This window comes from Dipodomys merriami, unplaced genomic scaffold (genome assembly GCF_024711535.1).
Source record: "Dipodomys merriami isolate MVZ:Mamm:240054 unplaced genomic scaffold, mDipMer1.0.p SCAF_10, whole genome shotgun sequence".
Taxonomy (NCBI): Eukaryota; Metazoa; Chordata; class Mammalia; order Rodentia; family Heteromyidae; genus Dipodomys; species Dipodomys merriami.
The window spans coordinates 46,856,417-46,872,231 of record NW_027202271.1 but is presented as its reverse complement, the minus strand read 5'-3'; the positions used below and the strand labels follow the sequence as shown (position 1 = coordinate 46,872,231).

The 15,815-nt window shown below is 41.4% G+C and overlaps 1 protein-coding gene across 1 annotated transcript; it reads right to left on the bottom strand.

Moving 5' to 3' along the window:
* Positions 1-78: 78 nt before the first annotated feature.
* Snrpf (small nuclear ribonucleoprotein polypeptide F) lies at positions 79-5,993 on the bottom strand. The gene is made up of 4 exons (XM_069990381.1): positions 5,850-5,993; positions 2,473-2,598; positions 675-739; positions 79-311 (listed from the first exon to the last, which is right to left on the bottom strand). The coding sequence occupies exons 1-4, from the start codon at positions 5,850-5,852 to the stop codon at positions 245-247; spliced, it is 261 nt and encodes an 86-aa protein (XP_069846482.1). The 5' UTR covers positions 5,853-5,993; the 3' UTR covers positions 79-244.
* Positions 5,994-15,815: the final 9,822 nt, after the last annotated feature.

Here is a 15,815-nt window from a genome sequence, read left to right as displayed (position 1 = left end):
AAGAATGTGTCATTTCAACAGTATACAGTTTCAACAATGAGCTTTGCATGTAAATACCTATGTATGAATAGTAAGCAATTCAGACTGACAAATTTTTATTGTCTAGAAATATATATATAAAAAAAATCCCCCACAAAAAGGCGCCATTCTTTCATTTCCCCCCTTTTTTTCAATACCTTCTGTCACAAGATGGACTGGAAAAAAATAGTCTAGAAATATATATATAAAAAAGATCCCCAAGTGGCTATTCTCTCATTTCCCCATCTTCTTCTTCTTCTTCAACACCTCTGATATAAAGGACATTGTTACATCTGTAAACAGAAAAACAGTCCATTTTATTGTTTCAACTTGAAACCATCTATGATCTGTATTACCAGTGTTAGCTTTTCTTGATTATGAAAATGCAGAATACTAGATTCTATTATTTCTTAAGTTTTATATAGATTTGTTAAAGAGCGTGTGGCATTTACCTTATAACATGTGCTTGTCATGGCATTTTAATGACAAACTATGCCGGTGACAGATTTAACAACTTCAAAGACTTTTGTTGTAGAGCACTTTGGTAAATAATGATTTTTTTAAAAGCAATTCCAAAACTGAAGCACTATTTATTTATACAATCATTTCTAATGTTTATCAGTAGGACCTTACATATATTACTCCTGTAATGTTACCTTATTAGAACTTCACCCAGATGTCCAGACAATGCCCCATCTATGTATTCTTCTGTATTTGCAAGCTTTAAATTAAAAAGAAAATACATGTAAGTTTAATCATAAAAAGAACAATATACCTACTGATGAGAACATAATAACTGAGTCTTCTCAATGCCAACAACTCAAGTCTGTCTATACTACATAAGATCAGCTTCTATTACTACTGTAATGCTTTTGTTTCAAACATTCAGTATAAAATAACATTTATGAATGTAAATATACAATAAAGCTTGTTTCAATGTGAGTTGTTAAACCTTTCAAGTTGTATATTTCCAATGGATATATAAAGTGTGTGGAGAAAGGCAGCCTCTAAATTGGAAGTGGCACTGTGTCTCTTGAGCTTGAGCAAAAGAGCTCAGGGACAGCACCCAGGCTCTGAGTTCAAGCCCCATGACCAACAACAACAAAAAATTCTACTGGAGGTATAGCTCAAGTGGCAGACATTCAGCTTAGCAACTAGTCTAGGCTCTCAGTTCAAATCACAGAACCTGCCAAAAAAAAAAAAAGGTTTTCTGAAAATTTGGTTCTAAAGAATTGAAATCATTTTTTCATGTAAATTAAATCATTCTGAGGTCTTCAAACAGCTGTACAAAAGCTATGGCTAAAATGTATTACTCAACAAAGCTAAGGAACAGAACAATAACTATTTTAAAATGTTTATGTACTAATAAACTTCAAAAAAAAAAAAAAAAGAAAGGGTTCTTAAAAGGTGTTTAGTTGGCTAGTGGTACATTGCTATAATCCCAGCACTTGGGAGGTAGGGGCAAGCAGATCACAAGTTTGAAGCCATCCTATATTAATTTAGTGAGACCTTATCTCCAAAAAGAGGAGGAAAAGGAGAAGAGAAAGAAGGAGGAGGAGAGGAGAGTTACTTTGTGTGTGTGCCAGTTCTGGGGCTTGACGTCAGGGCCTGAGAACTGTCCCTGTGCTTTTGTGATCAAAGCTAGCACTCTACCACTTGACCCTAGTTCCACTTCCAGGTTTTTGGTAGTTAACTGGAGATAAGAGTCTCACAGTCTTTCCTGCCCAGGCTGGCTTCAACTGCAATCCCCAGATCTCAGCCTCCTGAACAGCTAGTATAACAGGTGTGAGCAACCAGTTCCCAGCTTAAAGGTTCATTTTCTAACTCTAGGAAACGACATAAAACCAAAAAGCAAATACATGCATCATTCTTTTTTAGTTGAATGCAAGTCCCATAATATAAAACTCACTTTAAACTGTACAGTTGACTTTTTCCATATATAGTTGTATAACTATCTATCATCAATTCCAGAATATTTCAAAACATTAGCTAAACTTTTCAGATTTTTCTAGTAAATGAGTCCTGTTCAGACTAAAACTATGCTTTATAAGAATTATTAGGATTAAGCCAGGTGTCAGTGGCTCATGCTTGTAGTTCTAGTTAGCTACTCAGAAGGCTAAGATCTGAGGATCATGGTTTGAAGCCAACCTGGGCAGGAAAGTCCATGAGACTGTCATCTCCAATTAACTACCAAAAAAGCTCGGATGATAGGTATACACCACCATGCCCAGCTTCTTCCACTGAAATGGAATCTTGGATTTTTCTGCTCAGGCTGGCCTCAAATTGCGATCCTCCAGAACTCAGCCTTCCAAGTAGCTAATCAAGTTAGTAACTTGAACCAATAGCACCTAGCTTGTATGTATGTATGTGTGTATATGTGTGTATATATAGCACTGTGGAATAAGCAGCAGGAAAATAAATACAACTTTATAATCCTTAAACTTTTGAGCTTACCTGCATATTCATATAGCCATCTACAGATACCAGGTAGCCTTTGTATTCCATCCCCCACTTAAGTTTCACCATCACTGGCTTTCCTGTTAGTCCATTGAGGAAAGGTTTGGGATTGAGAGGTAAACTCTGTAGGAAGAAAGAAGTATTCAATTGATCCTTCTTGCTTAGTTTACTTTCCACTCTGTCAAATTATCAGAAAATATTTTATTGCATTCAAATGAAGCAAATTTTTAATTTTTGTTATAGTTTTGAGACATGGTCTCTTCTATAGCCCAGGCTTGTGTGGAACTCTGAATTGTGCCTCAGAGGGCGGGGACTATAATTGTGGATAATACCCAACTTTTGTTACCCTATTACTTTACTATATAATTTTCACTTTTTTTTGGGTGACGATCCTGGGGCTTGAATTCAGGTCCTGTGTACTATCCTAGAGCTTTTATGCCAAAGGCTAGCACTCTATTACTTGAACCATAACTCGTTTTTTTTTTGTTGTTGTTGTTATTGTTTTGTTCTTAATTGAAAATAAAAGTCTCATGGACTTCCCTGTCCAGGCTGGCTTCCAGCTGTGGTCTTCAGATCTCAGCCTCCAGACTAGCTAGGATTTCAGAGGTTAGCCCCTGGTGCCTGGTCATTTTCACTTTTATATGTTGAAAAGCATCGGGGAAATTTAAATATCCATTTTCATCTTCAACTTATCAAAATGAAATATTATTCACCTAAGGGACACTGAATACCTCTCTCACTCACTGTCAAGTGCGAAAGAAATAAAGACATTTTTATGCAAATCAAAACAACACTGAGATACCACCTCATCCCAGTTAGAATGGCTATAATCAAGAACTCTAATAACAACAGATACTGGAGGGGATGTGAACTGAAAGGAACCTTACTGCATTGTTGGTGGGAGTGTAAACTTGTTCAACCACTTTGGAAATCAGTATGGAGGTTCTTCAAAAGACTCCACATAGACCCAGCAATTCCACTTTTGGGCATTTACCCAAATGATCACAAACAAGACCATATTATGGGCTGGGAAGGTGGCTCAGTGGTAGAGCGCTTGCCTTACAAACAAGACCATACTAAAGCTACCAGCACAACTATGTTTATTGCAGCATTATTTACCATAGCTAAGATATGGAACCAACCCAGATGCCCCTCAGCAGATGAATGGATCAAGAAAATGTGGTATATATACACAATGGAATTCTATGCCTCCATCAGAAAGAATGACATTGCCCCATTTATTAGGAAATGGAAAGACTTGGAAAAAATTATATTAAGTGAAGTAAGCCAGGCCCAAAGAAACATAGGTCCCATGGTTTCCCTTATTTGCAATAATTAGTATATGTCTGAGACAAGCAGAAAAGGTCAGATAAGTTGATGTTAGGTGAAATGAACCCCAAGATAAGGATTCAAATGTTTTTTTGGAGTCTGGTCGTGGGGCCTGAACTCTGGGCCTGGGTGCTGTCCCTCAGCTCTTCAGCTCAAGGCTAGCACTCTACCACTTGAGCCACAGCGCCATTTCCAGCTTATTTTTTCTGCTTATGTGGTGCTGAGGAATCGAACCCAGGGCCTCACGCATGCAAGGCAAGCGCTCTACCACTGAGCCACCTTCCAGCCCTCAAATGTTTTTTCTTTCATGCGATTGTTTCTAACATATTTATAAGCTATTTCTTTGTTGCTTTGTATGTCCCTCCCCCACGGTATAACCCCTGCTTTCACTATATTTGATGTAGGTATAATTTGTGGAGAGGAAGGGAAAAAACAAATCGTTTAAATAGGGATACAGGTGGACCCATTGCAACAATGAGCTGTACAAGACATTATGTCCAAAAACGAACTTTACAACTTTGGGGGGGGGGGTTGGGAAGGGATGGGAAGGGGAAACAAAGGAGGAGGCAACAATATTTGATAAGAAATGTACTCATTATCTTGCCTATGTAATTGTAACCCCTCTATAGGGTATTTTCACAATAAAAAAATAAAAATTTAAAAAAAGAAACATTTTAAAAAAGATGCTATGACAATCTCATCTGTTCTCCTGGGAGGGGTATATAAATAATTACACTGCATCTTACAAATATGCAATGCTTTATTTGTACATAATGTGTATATTACAAGATGTTATGAGAAGACTACAAAATGCATATATGGGGATGAACTAATTCAGAGGAAAAACAAAACCAGAAAGGCTCCCTGAAGTAAGGAATGCTTGGGCTCTAGTGGGTGATGGTTATTTCCAAAGGGCAAGAGGAGTGTTGAAGCACAGTCTATCTTAGAAGACACATAAACAATTCAGTATTGAGAGTCTCAAATACACAACTGCAGAAGGAACCCAGGGAGGTCCACTTGATTCCCCTCCCCATCTACTCAAGTCATTCCAAAGAATCAAGATCAGCATATTCAAGAGTGATCTTGAGAACTTAAGGACTACAGAACCTTTCAGCATCTCAACTATACGATCCTTGAAGCAAGTACTATTGCGCATATCAAACCATGCATATCTCCGCTTAAAATGCTTCGATAGCTTCTGACTGCACTAGCAGTCGGAATCAAAACTTCCTACGATGGTCTCAAAAGTCCTCCCCCCTCCATCTTGTAGCTACTATTGTAGAAGCAGCCTAAGGCTCGGGCTGCGGTACTCTCCTCTCCCGGCTCTTCCTGTCACTTAGGTTTCAGACTAAACCCCGCTTTACCTAGGGCGGCCATCCGTCAGCAGCACTCCAGTACCGAGCCGCCCCCTTCCCTTCCCTTCCCGGCCCCCGGTCTGCCTTCTCCCCGGCAGTTCCAAATGTCTGCTGTGATCCGACCCGTGTCTCCCTTCCACACACCAAGGAGTCCATCTGGAGCACAGACCTCGTAACCCAAGTTCCTGGCCCGCAGGAACAGCTACAGGCGGGTACTGGGCGCTCCACGAAGGAAACCAAGGCTCCCGGCCTGGGCTTTGCAGGCGGGAAGCGAAAAGCCCGCCTCGGAGTGCTGCCTGCCGGGGGTCCCCGCAGGCTCCGGGCGCAGGAAGCGGGGTTCGGGGGCGGTGGGAGGGCCCCGGGAAGAGCGCGCCTGGAACCCCGGAGCAGGAACGGAGGGAAAGGGGCGGCGGCCCGCGCCGGGCCGGGCCGGGCCGCGCGGGGATGAGCGGGAACCGCGCGGGGATGAACGGGAGCCGCGCGGGGATGAGCGGGAACCGCGCGGGGATGAACGGGAGCCGCGCGGGGATGAGCGGGAACCGCGCGGGGATGAGCGGGAGCCGCGCGGGGATGAACGGGAGCCGCGCGGGGATGAATGGGAACCGCGCGGGGCCGCCGCCGCCAGGCCGGGCGAGACCGGCGTCCCCTCCCGGTCCTCCCCTCCCCTCCCCGCCTGCTCTTTCTCCTGACCATCGCGAACACGGGCGGATACCACAGGCTCCCCGCCGCCGACCGCCACGCCGCCGCCTGTCCCTCGTGACCGGAGCCGCTGCTGCGAGCCCGCACTCCTGAGCCGAGAGAGAAATGGCCGCCAAAGCACCGCGTCACCTTTCACCTCTCACCGCCACTCTCTCGGCTTCTGCGATTGGGCCCAAAGAGATGCGTGCTGATTGGAGGAAGGAGGACTCCCGGGTAGGGTTTCCTAGCAACCAACGAAGGCGTTTACACTTGGGCTCCGCCCCCCCGGCGCGCAGCCCTCTGGGAAGGCGTCCTACGGGGCTCTAGTGTCCTGAGCAGCGAGGCGACGCTGCCGGGATCCAGGTTGTCTTGGCCGTCTGGCAGGGATTGGGGAGGGTGAGATGGAACGGGGTTGGGGTACCGAGTACTCCAGACACGGCTTCTCGCCATGTCCATTGCCCCACGGATCCCGCGTTTCGGGGGTCTCCGCGGCCCCCTTCTACTGAAAGGCCTGGGGAGGGAAGCGCGCCCCCGGTCGGGCGCCGATTTCACTTCTGACCAGGTCAGGTTGCATCCGGCTTGCAATGGCTCCGGGGCTTTGCTGCGCATCGCCAGCCGAGACCCGGCGCGGGCTTTTAGTTCAGGACGTGGGCAGCTCTACGCCGTGGCGGGCGCGGGCGTGGGACGCGGAGGGACCACCGTGGTCGCGTGGTTTTCTCAGCCTCGCTGCAGAGGTGATCGGCTCACTGGATCCGACGTACGATTGCAGTTCTTGGGCAGTGCACACTCGGGGAGAACTGGCTTCTTTGTAGCCCTGAGGAGATCGACCTAGAATTGGGCATTGGGTGTCAGTCTGGAGGCTTGGAGTAGGGAGGCTTTGGTGGCAACCGGAGCTCGGAGTCATCGTCTGCCACGTGGAATGGTGTTGGATGGTCGCCTAACCCCCTAAGGCTTTGATTCCTTTGTTGGAACGGGGGTGTAAAATCGTCACCATTCCCACAGTTGTTGGGAGAATTAAATCTTGTAAAAGTGTCTAGAATTGTGTTTGGCCAAATAAAGGCTTAGTTGGTGAGTTAACTGTTACCTTTTTGAGTTGTTACTATTTTTCTTTTTATTGTTATTCGATAGATGATGTAAAGGGGTTGCATCTACATAATGAGTACATTTCTTTTTGGACAATGTCACCACATCCCTCGCTGGCTCTCTCCCAGTTTTTCCCTCCCACCCCTACCCACAAGTTGTATAGTTCATTTAGTTACTTGTTATCTTAATATTGCCCAGGTAAATGTTGGGAAACACAGAAATAGTAAAAAACAAACAAAAAAAACTTTTTTTTTTCCTTTTGTAGATTCTGGGACTTGAACTCAGAGCTTTGCACATATTGCTGGTGCTCTACCACTTGAACCATGCCTCTTGTACTGGCTTTTTGCTGGTTATTTGGAGATAAGAGACTCACATACTTTTCAGCTTCCTGAGTATCTAGGATTATGGGTGTGAGCCCAACTGACTAATTTTTCTTTCATTAATTTTTTAAAGTAAGATTCTGTGTGTAGTTTGTAATTACTTACTATAAAGTTCAGTGGGTTTTTCTTTTAGTTTGTCAATCATTTTAGGAATCTTGAGCTTTGATGTGGATTTTGTTGTGTACTCTTAACAATCCTTTTGGAAATCTCACTACTGTGTAATTTGGGATACAGCACTATTTTAAAGATAAGATACAGGTCCAGCTTATAACTTAATCAGGGCTGCACAGTTCAATTTCAACCCAAAAGTTCTTTGCTTTTTCCACTGTAGAAAGTGACCTCTCAAAACCTCAAAATATACTTTAGAAATCTGACTTGTATCTTTAGCTGTTTTCTCAATAAAGTGAATCAAAGTACTACAGCAGTTTACGTGAAGATAGTTGTGTTTAGTTTCATGTTAAATATTAAATACTTTATTTTTAGTTAAGTGGGAAAAAGACTATTCATATCTTTTTAATTGCAAGTATTATATTATCTATATATACCTTGTGGAAAATATAGAAAGTTCTAAAAAAATAAGCCTAAAGTGAGGTGTAATCTCACCAATCAAAGAAAACTAAGTTTTTGTGCTTTTTTATGTATACTATATATAGTATATGTAGTATATATATGTGTGCTACATATACACACACATATATATATACACATATACACACATATATATACTACATATACTATATATTTGTACTATATATGTACTATATATACTATATATTTGGTATACTATAAATATACATGTAGAATTTTTTACTTTGGTAACATATTCTTCACTTTATATTGAGCAAACTAATTAAAAATTCCTCCAAAATATGATTTAACATCTCCATTAAACTTATGCAAATGTGATTAGTAATTATATGCTTTTACCATCCCTATTACCAAGAATGGGTATTGTGCATACTTGTACATCTATCCCTGTGTATACTGATTCTTAACCATAAATCCTTAGAATATAAAATTCCTAGATTAAAGGGCATTATGATTTCCAAAGACTTTAACAAGTATTGTCATGTTGACAAATGGTTGAATAGAATATCCATCAGAACAACTGGAACACAAGATAGAATATAATGTGAACACACAGAGAAAACAGCTTCTAATTAAGATGAATAGTGTGGTAAGGACTGAGTTTACCCTCACTAACTCCCCCCACCCCATTACATAGAGTTAACCACTTCCTCCCAGAGTGGTAGTGAATGCTGTTAATACAAAGGCTTTTCTCCTCCTCCAGGACATTTTAGGACATAATTAGGAGGAGCCTAGCAAAGTAGGAATCTGTGCTAGAGGATAGGAATGGCTCAGAGTAGAATGTCCAAGCCTGAGCAGAAAGACGAGGAGGTAGTGTTGGTGGCCTTGCAGGTCTAGGGGCTGCTCAGAAACAGGCTTTTGGGGACCTGACATGGAATATTAGAGCCTAAGGGATACAGGAGAGTGTCCAAAGGGAAGAATAACCTGGCACAGGGTGTCAGAACCTGAATGAAGTGAGGGAGGAACCCAGTGGAAGGACAGTGGCAGGATGGGAGATGTCTTACTGGATTCAACACATTCGTGACAATTGGAACCAGACAAAGGTTTGCAACTATGGAAAGGGAGAAAACTAGGAAGAAGGTATGATGTATTAGAATAGACGGTATAGATGTATTATATCTGGTATGTTAGAGTGATTATGTAGGAAGAAAATTGGTATTTGTGGAGGTGTGTTGTTTTTCATTGGAGCTAACTTTATAGATGTGGAGTGGTATGTTATTGTGGTTTAGATCTTGTGATGTTAAGTATTTTTTCATGTGATTGTTGGCCATTTGTGCTGTATTTTCTTTGGAGAAATTTCTGTTCAAGTCTTGCATACCTCATGTTCTGTTCTTAGAACCCTTGACTATATTGCCTTGTTAAAAGTTAATCAAAAAACGTTAAATAAAATGAAAAGTCATTTCACTACTCTAGGTCTTCTTTTCTTCATTCATACTGTGAAAGGAGTAGACTAAAACAGAACTTTCAGCCTCAATACTATTGCCATCTGGGGCCAAATACTCTTGTGTGAGTTGCCTGATGTTGCAGGCTTAGCAGCATTTCTAGGCTTTACCCACTAGGTGGCAGTAGGAATTCCCTCATTCCTAAATTGTGAGGCCCAACAAATGTTAAATGCCTCTCTAGGGAATTCGGTTGCCCCAGTTGAGAACCACTGGAGAACAGTGGTTTGTAAATAAAGGCCTTGGGTCTGGATAGATACCTTGCAGGTACTATGGATGCTTTGCAAGCCATTCTCATTAAATAAACAACTAAAATTGGACATTTATGTTAGATACCTAGCTACCTGGGATTACTGGTGACTTTTATTTTTTTAAGATTCTAGATTCAATTTGGAGAGGACCACTCAGCCAATGCCCAGTGTTGAACACTGACTTTAAATTCAGTTTAGTTCTTTGCCATGTTTCCAGTGTGATGTTTGAGTCAACTTTCAAATAGCCACAAGTGCACTTGGAAGATGATCAGTCTCACTCAGGACTTCACTGCCCTCAGAACTTAATACTGAATAAAACAAAGCCCTGTGGGATTTTCCCCACAACCTTAAGCATGTCCCTCATCCCGCAGATGTCTCCACTGAATCCAGTCTCTGCTGAATAAGAAGTGAAGCTTTTTATTCTACTTCTTCATCTATTACCCCGTGGCCCAGATGTATCTCACACTTCCTCTCCTACAAAACAAAATGAGGATCTGGACATATTCCTGGTTACTCATCAACCTTTGGCCAATTTCTCCTGCGCAACAGCCTGAGAGAAACTCCTTCAACTCTCTCCTCTCTGTCCCACAGACCAGAGGGCCTGCCTGTGACCTTGACAAGAATCATGCTCTTTTTACAATTCAGGTACTCAGACAGGAGATTCTCTCCAATCAGGAGTCTCTTCTGCTGTATTTTCCCTTGAAAATTCTTCCTCATCTTACCTCCATGGTCCTGCTTAATCCTGTTTTAGGGGAGACTGTACTGCGGTTGGTGCTTGCTAGGCAACTGCTCGCTCCTGGGTCTTTCTTGTTTTTTGTAACTTTAGTTATTTTTAACTAGGATCTCACATTGTTACACATACACAAGGTCAGCTAGGACCAAGATGCTCCTACTGTGTCTTCTTCATAGCAGGGATTACAGGTGTAGAGCATCACACTCAGCCTCTAGTAAGCTTTTTTTTTTTTTTTTTTTTAATCTAAACCTTTCATGGACTTCCTTGGGTCATTTTTCTCCATTACCCAGACATGACACCGTCTATTTTAATATTATTTTTCTCATTAACTCATTCACTGTTTCTACTAGTAATTGTCTAGCATGCAGTAGAATCCTAATCACATGACAGTATTTGTTTTTTAGCTAGCCTCAAACTTCATATGTAGTCTAGGCTGGCATTCAACTTGTGAACTGTGATTGCAGACATGTACTACCATGTTTGGCTGCAAATTTCACCCTAAATAAATAAGTGCATTAATAGATTTGGACTTGAAGATGTTATGCCAAGTTGAATATTATATGTATAAATATATAGAATAGATACAAAAATTAAAAGGGAGCAGAGTATCCACCCTAACTTACTCAGAAGAATAGGCTAATTTGGACACCGAGTATGGAAAAGAGAATTACTTGCTTTTATGAAAGCAGAGTAGTATAACAGAGGCTTTATAATTTTATCTATTACCATATTTGCTAAGTGCTCTGTACTCTACTAATGTATCTTTTATTTGCAGTACTTTGAAATGAAACTGATAATTCCATATCATCTACCATGTGATATAAATAATCCTCAAACTTCACTTTAACATACTTGAGTGATGAACATATTTTAGATACTTTAGTATTTTTATAGTAATCTAGCTTATTTCTTGTATATTATTTACCTATTTTTCTTTTATATTCCATTAGAGATCATAACCTGATATACTAATTAAAGCATCTATAGCTTTACAAATAGACATTTATTTTCCACTTGTGTCCAAAAAAGGTGTTCCTGTTCCAGGTATAACTTTCTCCAGGTTTTCTTCAGCATATGCTTTACGGTCACCTTACTTTTCTGCGTCACATCAGAAGGAACAAGAAGCATAGAGGATCATCCATGGGAGATTTGATGGGCACCCATCAATTTCCACATTCTTTTGTATAGAACATGGTCATATGACCTCACCTAACTCCAATGGCAGCTGAGAAATATAGTCTAGCAGTGCTCAGGATGAAAGAGAAATATGGACAATGTTTTCTGCCATACTTATAATTAGATTGGTTACTTGTTATAATTTTACTCATCCTCTTATATTCTAATTTCTTTCATTTTATTTTCTGCTCTATTCTGATATTTTTATCAAGTTTTAATCATCTTTTATCTTTTTATCAGCTATAATTTGAATGCTGAAATAACCATTGTTAACACTTTGTTATTTTTTCTTTATTCTATGAATACATTTGCATATATTTTAATATAATTGAAATAACATTTTGTGCTCTAGTGTTTGCATAATACTAATGGAGTAAACATTTGCATTTTCTTTTCTTTTTTCTTTTTTTTTTTTGGCCAGTCGTGGGGCTTAAACTGTGGGGCTGGGCACTGCCCCTCAGCTCTTCAGCTCAAGGCTAGCACTCTACCACCTGAGCCACAGTGCCACTTCCAGCTTTTTCTGCTTATGTGGTGCTGAGGAATTGAACCCAGGGCCTCATGCATGCCAGGCAAGCACTCTACCACTGAGCCACCTTCCCAGACCCACCATTTGCATTTTCTTATGGATGTTTCTCCAGTAATATTTTAATGGCTACATAATATACTTTAGATATTATATCCGAAGTATTGGGCATTTAAAATAGTGGCTTGCTTTGCTGCTGGTTTAAACATCAGTGTAGGGATAGCTTATCCAATGCTGTTTCTTTCCTATTTGTCTACACATCTCTGTGAGTTTGTTTGTAGCATGAACATCTCTGTTGTACTAGAGGCAGCTTAGTGTGGAAATTAAATGTATGAATTCAGAATTCAGTCTCTTCTAATTCCTATCTAAGCAGCCATGAGCTTCCTGACTTTGAAGCTGGGAGGTAGCCAACAATGCTACCTCCCAAAGTCTGTGATGATTAACGCAATTATAATATATTTAAAGCACTAAAAGATTTGTTTTTCTTCTTGAAATATTCATGAGCCAGGCACTGGTGGCTCATGCCTATAATTCTAGCTACTCAGGATACTAATATCTGCGGATTGCGATTCAAAGCCAGCCCAGACAAAAAAGTCTGTAAGAGTCTTATCTCCAATAAACTACTCAGAAAAAGCTGGAAGTGGCACTGTGGCTCAAGTGGTAGAGTGCTAGCCTTGAGCACAATAAACTCAGGGATAGCACCCAGACCCTGAGGTCAAGCCCCATGAACAGCAAAGAAAAAAGAAAAAGAAACATTCATTAATTCAACAACTATTTCCTCAAGTGTTACCATGTGCAGGTGACTATTCTAGGTGTTGTGGACACAAAAGCTTCAAAAGGAAAGGATGATATAGGTGCTTGTCAGAAAGTAATTTCAGCTACTATTGCTGGAAGGAAGGGAGCTGAGAAAGAAGATAGATACTGGGGTGGTGTAGGCAGGCATGATGGCTCACACCTGCAATCCCAGTACTGGGGAGGAAGAGGCAGTAAGATCAAGAATTTAAGGCCAACCTAGGCTACATAGTGCATTCCAAGACCACCTGGAGTAAGTTAAGTATGTCTGCTTGGTCAAAATTTGCCTAGAGATCAATTTGCTAAATGACAGATACACCAAAAACTGCCATACACCCACTACATACCCAAAGCAGGTTTTGAGGTAATCCTCTAGATTCACTATCATCACCAAAGGAAGAACCACAGCTCCAACTCAAAAATAGAGAAGACAGCACAGGTTTTTTGTAACAGAAATCCATCCACAGAAATGGCAGATATCCTAGCAGCCACAAGCTGCTCTATACTCAAAATGTCTAAAGAAATCCATAGTTCAGAATATATTATTTAGTGAATTGGCTTTCTGGAAATCAGAGAAGGCCTTTCTGAGGAAATAATATTTAATTGATTTCAAAATGAAATCTTAGGGATTGGAGCACTAACCAATGAGCAAAAAGGCAGCAGGTACTGAGGTCAAGTCTTGGTCTCAGACCTAAAAGAAAAAAAAGAAAATGAAATCTTCGGATGCTCTGATTGTCCCCAGCTGTTGTCACTCCTTGGGCCCAAACCTCATCTTCATCATCCAAAACAGGAACTCTACCTACCACATATGTGTTATAAAGACTAAACAGAAAAAGGAGGTGGGCGAGCGGAGCAAGCACCACCGTCCTTAAGGGAAATTTTATGAAAACCACTGCACAATCCTTCTGCTACATAGAGTATTGACCAGAACCTGATATATGGCCACTCTGCTGGAATACAGATAGCTACAGACCAGAAGGCCCTGTACCCAGCTAAGAATTAAGGGTAGTAATACCAGTAGGATGTTTGGAGCAGGCAATCAGGAATCTCTGTCACTAGGTATTGTTTATTTCCTTATCATAAAATGAGTTAAATGTTTCACAGGGTTACATAAGATAACAACAGCCAATATTTACATAGCACATAATATATTCCAGAGATTTCAGGTGTCTATCATTATCTTTCATAAAAATTCTTTTTAGAGCTGGGCACCGGTGGCTCACGCCTGTAATCCTAGCTACTCAGGAGGCTGAGATCTGAGAATATCGGTTCAAAGCCAGGGCAGGAAAGACCATGAGACTCCTATTTCCAATAAACCACTAGAAAACCGGAAGTGGCGCTGTAGCTCAAGTGGTAGAGCGCTCGCCTTGAGCTGAAGAGCTGAGGGACAGCGCCCAGGCCCAGAGTTCAAGCCCCATGACCGACAAAAAAAAAGAAAAAAATTCTTTTTAGCTGGGAACTGGTGGCTCATGCCTGTAATCCTAGTTACTCTGGAGGTTGAGATCTGAGGATCTTGGTTCAAAGCCAGCCCAGGCAGAAAAGTCCATGAGACTCTTATCTCCAATTAACCACCAGAAAACTGGAAGTGGCACTGTGGCTCAAGTGGTAGAGTGCTTGTCTTGAGCTGAAGAGCTCAGGACAACACCCAGGCCCAGAGTTCAAGCCCCACGACCCCCCAAAAATTCTACTCTTCTTTTTTTTTTTCTGGACATGGGGCCTGAACTATGGGCTATCCCTCAGCTCTTCAGCTCAAGGCTAGCGCTCTACCACTTGAGCCACAACACCACTTCCAGCTTTTTCTGCTTATGTGGTGCTGAGGAATCGAACCCAGGGCCTCATGCATGCAAGGCAAGCACTCTGCCACTGAGCCACCTTCCCAGCCCTCTACTCTTTAATTTAAAAAAAAAAAATCATGTAAATACAAAGAATATTGTACTTGATTTTGTTTGGAATGTTAGCTGAAAATGTTCACTATTTTGGAAACTGATGCCAACATTCCAAGTTTTGCCTGAATGACTAGTGTAACCACCATAACCCTGTTTATAGGTTTTGATTGATGACTATTTCATGATACTTGCTAGCATAGAAGTGTTTATACATTTGTCCACCAAATTATTACTTTTATTATAAATTATTTTTATTTATTTCTACCACACATTTCAGTATAACTTTTATATTTAATCTTAAATTATACATGTAGATATGCTACATTATATGTCCATCTCACTAAGGGGCAGGACTGCTATGAGCACAAAAGGAAAAGCATGTTCCCTCTAAGTGGAGAAATTAAGAAAAGGCACCCCTCACCCAGGTGCGGATGGTTCGTGCCTGCAACCTAGCAACTCAGGAGGCTGAGATCTGAGGATCATGGTTCAAAGCCAGCCCAGGCAGGAAAGTCTGAAGGACTCTTATCCCCAATTAACCACCAGAAAACCGGAAGTGGCACTTTGGCCAGATGGTAGAGTGCTAATCTTGAGCAAAAGAGCTCAGGGATAGTGCCCAGGCCTTGAGTTCAAGCCCCACAACCAATGGAACCAAGGAACCAAGGAACCAAGGAAGGAAGGAAGGAAGGAAAGCATCCCTCCTTTGGGGTTGATAGAGCCCAATGACAGAGTACATTGCTAGGTTAGCATTGTGCACACAGACGGTGATCCCTACCTACCATCTGTACAGATGAATACAGTAGCCCTACTAATGGCATAAAAACATGCTTGCTATAGAAAGTAGGCACTAATTTAAAAAGAGAAGATAGTCAAAGGTTGAATCCAGAAATACTTCAGTGTTGAGTATGGGAAGGAGATCTATCACAGAGGAGGAAACTAAGGGAGAGTGGTTTGCTGGAAACCGCATGAAGAAGCACTTCAAGATGAGAAAGTAATCCATGCCGTCGTGCTGCTGCCGCTGAATGAAGACTGGAAACACACAACCTGTCTACTAGATTGAGCAATGACGTCATTTGTGATATTTATAAGAACATTCTAGGAAGTGGGAGGGTTGAAAAGATCCATATGGG

What these genes read in the sequence shown, in the direction of transcription:
- Snrpf (XM_069990381.1), bottom strand. An exon ending in ATGGCTATATGAATATGCAG is followed by an intron (nt 740 to 2,472) that starts GTAAGCTCAAAA and finishes TTTAATTTAAAG; the next exon opens with CTTGCAAATACAGAAGAATA. An exon ending in CTGGGTGAAGTTCTAATAAG is followed by an intron (nt 312 to 674) that starts GTAACATTACAG and finishes TTCTGTTTACAG; the next exon opens with ATGTAACAATGTCCTTTATA.